This window comes from Capsicum annuum, chromosome 5, assembly GCF_002878395.1.
Source record: "Capsicum annuum cultivar UCD-10X-F1 chromosome 5, UCD10Xv1.1, whole genome shotgun sequence".
Lineage (NCBI taxonomy): Eukaryota > Viridiplantae > Streptophyta > Magnoliopsida > Solanales > Solanaceae > Capsicum > Capsicum annuum.
In genome coordinates, this window is record NC_061115.1 from 209,314,621 (window position 1) to 209,322,547 (window position 7,927).

The 7,927-nt window shown below is 36.4% G+C and overlaps 1 protein-coding gene across 1 annotated transcript; it reads left to right on the forward strand.

Moving 5' to 3' along the window:
* Positions 1–296: 296 nt before the first annotated feature.
* Positions 297–7,679, forward strand: LOC107872091 (protein KINESIN LIGHT CHAIN-RELATED 2-like). Its single transcript, XM_047412253.1, has 4 exons — positions 297–521; positions 6,621–7,115; positions 7,200–7,333; positions 7,457–7,679. The coding sequence occupies exons 1-4, from the start codon at positions 297–299 to the stop codon at positions 7,677–7,679; spliced, it is 1,077 nt and encodes a 358-aa protein (XP_047268209.1).
* The last annotated feature ends 248 nt before the right edge of the window (positions 7,680–7,927 follow it).

Here is a 7,927-nt window from a genome sequence, read left to right on the forward strand (position 1 = left end):
TCAAAGGGAAAGAGAAGTTCAGAGTTTGTTATGTGTTTGCACGTTGTTGAGCGTTAAATTGCCGATTAGGAAAGTACAATGAGTAATTCCTCACTTGGAGTGATCGATTGAAATTCCTGACTTGGATATGGGACAAAATCATGCACTCGCAAAATTTGCAGGGTGTATGAAATTAGGTGATACATATGCAATGGTCAGGCAGTTAGAGAATTCGATACTGTGCTATACTAATGGCCTGGAAATTCAAAGGAAAATTCTTGAAAAGAAAGACATGAGCTTTGGCGACACATGCAGGTATGTCGCTGAAGCCCATGTTCAAGTACTTCAATTTGATGAGGTTGAGAAGCTTTATCGAATGGCTCTTGACATTCAAAGAGAAAAATTTATCAGCCTCTCCTGAAGAAGCTGCTAACAGGAGACTCTTGGGTATTATTTACAATTTGAAGGGAGACAATAAGGCTTCTTTTGAGCATTATGTTTTGGCAGACATTGCCATGGAAGCCAGTGGCCAAGAAGCTGAAGTAACTGTTGGGTTCAACATGTATGAAAAAGGTGTGAATGGAAAATAGGGGGACACAACCTTTGAGGAAAAGACATACTATTTTGGAAAATGAGTGACTATTCATATAGTGTGTTTGTTTAGAAATAGACACAATGCTTCGAATGAACAGACATGACTCTTCCAAAGGATACACCTTTTCAGATGAACCATTACCACCTTTGGAAAGGGGCACTTGATGGCTATATAAACCTGCATTTATCCACGGGTTTATGAATGAAAAATTTTCTGAAATAAAAACTCTTCTTGTCTTCAAAACATTCTTTGTGATCAATCAAATGGTTGAGTGAGTTCGACAAATCTAATTATTTGAGGTACCACTATAGTTGGATTGAAAGCCATTTTATCCTGGGAGGAATATTCCAAAACCTCGGGAACAGTGAGGGGAATTATTCCTTAAAGACACTCCGTGAAGTCGGGGGACTTGGCTTTATATTTTTGTTTTATCTTAATTTCTGAAAAAATAAAATACACTTCTTAGAAAGATCACTTTGATCTTGTGTTGAGGGTGCTTTTGTACTTCATAGTGTTCTTGTTTTAAACTTGAACTAGTGTTGAAGTTGTTGTGCCTAAATACAGATTCTTGTACCCGAAAACACCATAAAATAACAATCTTAAAGAATAAATTTCTGCAGAATCTGTATTGCTTGTTTTTGGAGATTAAAGTTTTAAGCTTTCTACTCCGTTTGAACTTAACTAGTTATTCGAAGGCATAAAATCTTCATCACAAGTTAAATATGTTGACGATTGGAAGTCATAAAAACTTCATCGTTAACTAGAAATAAGAAGAATATTTTAAAGTTGCCTAACTTTATAAATAGTATTCTGAAAATACTAAATTTTATTGTCTTGTGGTGACAGAAAAAATGACTAACGAAAGTCAAATGCAAGATGCGTCTACGACTGTGGGGGAAACTAGCATTGCTTCAACAAGTCGAGCAAATACTCTGCAACCAATGGCACCTGTGGAGAAGCCCAAAAAATTTATGGGTATTGACTTTAAGGGATGGCAGCAAAAGATGTTCTTTTACCTCACCACTCTATGCCTTCAAAGGTTCACTACTGAGGATGCTCCTGAGGTGCCTGAGGGAACCTCGGATAAAGAGCATTTCATGATTGTAGAAGCTTGGAAACACTCGAACTTCCTTTGCAGGAATTATATATTGAGTGATCTCCAAGACGACCTCTACAATGTTTACAGTGGAACTAAGACATCGAAGGAATTGTAGGGGGGGGGGGGTACTAGAATGAAAATACAAGACAGAGAATGTGGGAATTAAGAAATTCTTTGTTGCAAGGTTCTTGGACTTTAAAATGATAGATAGCAAATCGATTGTCTCTCAAGTGCAGGAATTGCAAGTAATCATTCACGGTCTCCTAGCAGAAGGTATATCTTTGAAAAATACCTTAGTTGAACAAATTAAAAATGTTCTTAGTACTCACATAAACTGTTTTTTAGGTTTGATTATGAATGAAGCATTTCAATTAACAACGATCATTGAGAAGCTACCACCTATGTGGAAAGACTTCAAAAACTACTTGAAGCACAAACGCAAGGAGATGACTGTCGAAGATCTTATTTTTCGACTGCGTATTGAAGAGGATAATAAGGCTACCAAGAGAAGGTCAAAAGGGAATTCTACAATTAATGGAGCACATATTGTAGAAGATGACCAAAACAATTCTAAGAAAAGGAAAAAAGTTGAACAAGAAAGCAATCAACCCAAGAAGAAATTCAAGGAAAAGTGCTTCAACTGTGGTAAGATTGGCCATAAGTCCACGGATTTTTGTGCCCCTAAGAAAGGCAAGAAAAAGGACCAAGAAAATATGATTGAGTGCAACAAAGAATGTGATGATCTGTGTGCTATGTTTTCAGAATGCAACGTGGTGGGGAATCCTCGCGAGTGGTGGATGGATTCTAGTGCCACCTGTCATATTTGTGCCAAAAAAGAGTTGTTTTCGTCATTTGCTCCGGCTCAAGTAGAAGAAATGATCTACATGGCTAACTTCGCTACGGCTAAGGTAGAAGGAACAGGAAAAGTGGGCTTGAAAATGACTTCAGGAAAGGTTTTTAACAATGTCTTGTACATTCTGGAATTACGTAGGAACTTGATTTCTGTTTCACTTCTAGACAAGAACGGATTTAAATGTGTAACCGATTTTGAAAAAATTGTTATTAGCAAAGAAGAATTGTATGTAGGAAAAGGCTATCTCACTGAGGGCCTTTATAAGATGAATGTAATGAATGTTAAAATCAATAAAAATTCAAATTCTTCTTACTTGCTTGAGTCTTATAATTTATGGCATGAATGTTTAGGCCATGTTAATTACAAAACGTTACGAAAATTGATTAACTTAGAAGTTTTGTCAACTTTGAGTGCAATAAATCAAAGTGTCAAACGTGTGTGGAATCAAAGTATGCAAAACATCCTTATAAGTCTGTTGAAAGGAATTCCAATTCTTTAAACTTAGTACACACTGACATTTGTGATATGAAGTCAACACCATCACGTGGTGGGAAAAAGTATTTCATAACTTTTATTGATGATTAAACTAGATATTGTTATGTCTACTTGCTAAATAGTAAGGATGAAGCAATATATGCATTTAGGCAATACAAAACTGAAGTAGAAAATCAGTTAGAGAAAAAGATAAAAATGATAAGAAGTGATAGAGGTAGAGAATATGAATCTCCCTTCACCGAAATATGTGTAGAGAATAGAATCATCCATCAAACTACGGCCCCGTATTCACCTCAATCTAAAGGAATTGCGTAAAGGAAAAACCGAACGTTGAAGGAAATGTTGAATGCCTTACTTATAAGTTTCGGTTTACTCCAAAACTTGTGGGGAAGGCTATCCTTACAACCAATCGTATACTCAATAGATTTCCCCATAGTAAGACACAATCAAGTCCTTATGAAAAATGGAAAGAAAGAAACCTCAACTTGAAATATTTCAAAGTGTAGGGGTGTCTAGCAAAAGTCCATGTTCCTATGCCTAAAAGGGTTAAGATAGGACCTAAGACGGTGGACCGTGTGTTCATAGGATATGCTAAAAGTAGTAAAGCATGTCGTTTTTTGGTTCATAAATCCAAACATCTGGATATAAATGAAAATATGGTAATTGAATCAGATAATACTGAATTCCTTGAAAACATTTACCCATATAAAACTAGACATGAACAGTCTAGTGGAGGATCTAAACGACCTCGAGATGAACCAAGTGAGAATGTACATAATGAAGAGAATCCAAGACGTAGTACACGTCAAAGAAATTCTACTATGTTTGGATCAGATTTTGTAACATTTCTCTTAGAAAATGAGCCTCAAACATTTAAAGAAGTGATGTCGTTGTCAGACTCATCCTTTTGGAAAGAGGTAGCCAATAGTGAGATTGATTCAATCTTAATCAACCATATGTGGGAATTGGTTGATTTTCCTCCAGGAAATAAACCTTTAGGTTCTAAATGGCTCTTCAAAAAGAAAATGAAAGCGGATGGTACTATTGATAAATACAAGGCAAGACTTGTAGTAAAAGACTTCAAGCAAAAAAAAGGCCTTGATTACTTTGAGACATACTCGCCAGTAACAAGGATAACATCGATTTGAATGTTAATTGCCTTGGTGGTAGTATATGGTCTTGAAATCCATCAAATGAATGTGAAAACCGCATTCCTAAATGGAGAATTGGAGGAAGAAATTTACATGGAACAACCTGAGGGCATTGTGGTTCCAGGAAAGGAGAATAAGGTGTGTAGACTTATTAAGTCATTGTATGGACTAAATCAAGCACCTAAACAATGGCATGCGAAGTTTAACCAAACCATATTGGCAAACGGGTTCAAGATAAATGAATGTGATAAATGTGTTTACATTAAAGACATTCCAAATCACCAAGTCATTGTTTATTTATATGTGGATGATATGTTGATCATCAGTAGAAACATTTCTGACATAAATACAATGAAATGAATGCTCGAGAGTAAGTTTGATATGAAAGACCTTGGAGTTGCGGATGTGATCTTAGGTATAAGAATTCATAGAACTACACAAGGGTTGGCATTGACATAGTCTCATTATATCGAAAATGTACTTGACAAATTCAGGTATATGGAATTCGGTATTGCCAAGACTCCATTAGATGTGAGCTTTGCACTTCGAAAGAATAAAGGTGAAAGTGACTCACAATTGGAGTACGCAAGAGTATTGGAATGTTTAATGTATATAATGAATTGTACACGACCATACATAGCATGCACTATTAGTAAGTTGATTCGATACACAAGTAATCCCAACAAAACTCATTGGTTGACAATGAAAGGAGTTTTGGGGTATCTAAAATACACTCAAGACTATGCCTTGTATTATAATAACTATCTCGTGGTACTTGAAGGATATAGTGATGCAAATTGGATCACCGGATCGAACGAAGTAAAATCCACGAGTGGATATGTATTTACTATAGGTGGAGATGCAGTCTCTTTGAAATCTTCCAAACAGACATGTATTGCTCACTCTACAATGGAATCTGAATTTATCTAATTAGATAAAGCCGGTGAAGAAGCAGAATGGATCCAAAATTTCTTGGAAGATATTCCTTATTGGCCCAAACCAGTGGCACCAGTATGTATACGCTGTGATAGCCAAGCGGCAATAGGTAGGGCAGGGAGCATGATGTACAACGATAAATATCGTCACATACGGCGGAGATATAATACCATTAGGAAACTTCTCTCTAGTGGAATTATCACTGTAACTATGTAAAATCAAAGGATAATGTGTCTGATCCACTTACAAAAGGCCTATCTAGAGAATGAGTAGAAAGGAAATCCAAGGGAATGAGTTTAAGGCCTAGGACAAGTCAGCATGGCGGTAACTCTACCTAGCAGACTGGAGATCCCAAGAGCTAGGTTCAAGAAGATCAAACAAAGTTGTGTCTGATAGGTTTAACATTGTCAAAATACCAACCCATTCTCATGATGTAGACAATGTTTAGTAAACAAGGATAAGACTTAAGGTAAGAAGTCTTTTAATGATTATCTAAATTTGGCAGATTTGACCAAATAGTTTAACATATGGGATTGAAAGTTTAGAAATCACCTATTTGAGGGCAAAGTGGAAGCCGCTTCAAGGAGAATGTTAGTAAAGGTCTATTCTCTAAGCTCTCATAAATCCGGGACGTGTTCATGGCAGAAACAAACAAAACTGTGAGAAACATAAATGGTAAAAGGATGGTTGTGTGACATGTGTTGTCTAGGTGTACATTAAAGCTCGATGGTTCAAAGATATTAAATCTACCGATTGACCGAGTGCACCCGATGTATGTTTACTACGGAAAGTTCAAAGGGAAATCCACTTATCAAGATGCAATCAGTCTTTGCTTGATGATCACATACTAGTCCATAAAATTTTATGAAAAAATAGTCATTCCCCATTCATGTGGGGATTGTTGGGTTCCATATGTATGAAAAAGGTGCAAATGGAAAATGGAGGGACACAACCTTTGAGGAAAAGACATATTGTTTTGAAAAAGGAGTAACTATTCAGATAGTTGTGTCTGTTCAAAAAAAGACATAATGTTTCGAAAGAACAGACATGACTCTTCCAAAGGATACACCTTTTCAGATGAACCATTTCCAGCTTTGGTAAGGGATGCTTGATGGCTATATAAACCTGCATTTATCCACAGGTTTATGAATGAAAAATTTTCTGAAATAAAAACTCTTCTTGTTTTCAAAACATTCTTTGTGATCAATCAAATCATTGAGTGAGTTCGACGAATCCAATTATTTGAGGTACCACTATAGTTAGATTGAAAGTCATTTTATCCTGGGAGGAAGATTCCAAAACCTCGGGTATAGTGCGGGGAATTATTCCTTAAGGACACTCCGTGAAGTCGGGAGACTTGGCTTTATATTTCTGTTTCATTTTAATTTCTGAAAAAATAAAATACACTTCTTAGAAAGATCACTTTGATGTTGTGTTGAGGGTGTTTTTGTACTTCATAGTGTTCTTGTTTTAAACTTGAACTAGTGTTGAAGCTGTTGTGTCTAAATACAGATTCCTGTACCCGAAAAACACCATAAAATTACAGTAACAGCCACTAACTGCAACATTGGCGACACGTATTTATCTATGGCACGATATGATGAGCCTATATGTGCTTACCAAAAAGCACTTACTATGTTCAAGTCTACCAAAGGAAAGAACCATCGGTCAGTTGCATCAGTCTATAAACGTTTGGCTGATTTGTACAACAAGATAGGGAAATTCAGGGAATCAAAATCTTACTGTGAAAATGCACTTCAGATTTATATTAAAACCGTCCCTGGAAGCCATCCAAAAGAGATTGTAAGTGGCCTTGTCGATGTATCTGTGTTCTATGAATCCATAAACGAGCCTGATCAGGCTCTCGAGTTGCTTCGGAAGGCCATAAAAGTGTATCGAAATACACCAGGACAACAGAGAACTATTGCAGGAATCGAAGCCCAGATTGGGATCTTGCACTATATTCTGGGGGAGTACGTGGAGTCTTACTATTCCCTAAAAAATGCAGTATCAAAATTCAGGAAAATTAGAGAGAAAAAGTCTGTAATTTTTTATATTGCTTTAAGCCAAATGGGACATGCCTGTGTATAGCTATATGCAAAAAACGAGGCTGCCGACTTATTTGAAGAAGCAAGAACAATTTTTGAGACTGAATGCGGACCTTACCATGCAGATACATTAGGGATCTATAGCAATCTTGCTGGAACTTATGATGCAATGGGCAGGTAATTACTGTCTTTTATATGAATCTACCATATAGTTTTCTTCATTGTCATATTACTATTACGTTTAGTTTCTATTTTTTGATTCTTCATTATAACAATGTAGTCATCATTAATTGTTTGCAGGACGGATGATTCAATTGAATTATTAGAATTCATTGTTGGAATGAAAGAGGAGAAACTAAGAACAACAAATCCTGATGGGGATGATGAGAAGAGGAGATTAACTGAGTTATTAACAGAATCAGAGAGAGTGAAGAGCAGGAAAACAAGATCCCTGGAAACTTTTCTTGGTAACATGTCTCATGTTTTCCTCAAGGATCAAGAGATCAATATACTAGAAAGATGAAATAACAAGGTCATTGTAATGATGGACTGCCAGCTTTGGTTGACAAGGTCAGTTCCGAATTCCATTTCTTGGAGCGACACCTGCCATATCAGGAGGTTGGAGTAGGTGAATTTTGTATCTCTCAATTTAAAATATCATTTGAGTTTAAAGCTTCTAACGTTCTGAAAAAGGCTTAGCATGGTATTGCCTTTCTCTGGTGATGGCCTCATAGAGATGGTGAACTCCCCTATTGACAGTAACCTTTATAT

Coding starts and splice junctions, on each gene's coding strand:
- LOC107872091 (XM_047412253.1), top strand. CDS start 297: ATGTCGCTGAAGCCCATGTTCAAGTACTTCAATTTGATGAGGTTGAGA. Junction 7,116..7,199: donor ACTATTCCCTAAAAAATGCA/GTATCAAAATTC, acceptor GCCTGTGTATAG/CTATATGCAAAAAACGAGGC. Junction 7,334..7,456: donor ACTTATGATGCAATGGGCAG/GTAATTACTGTC, acceptor AATTGTTTGCAG/GACGGATGATTCAATTGAAT.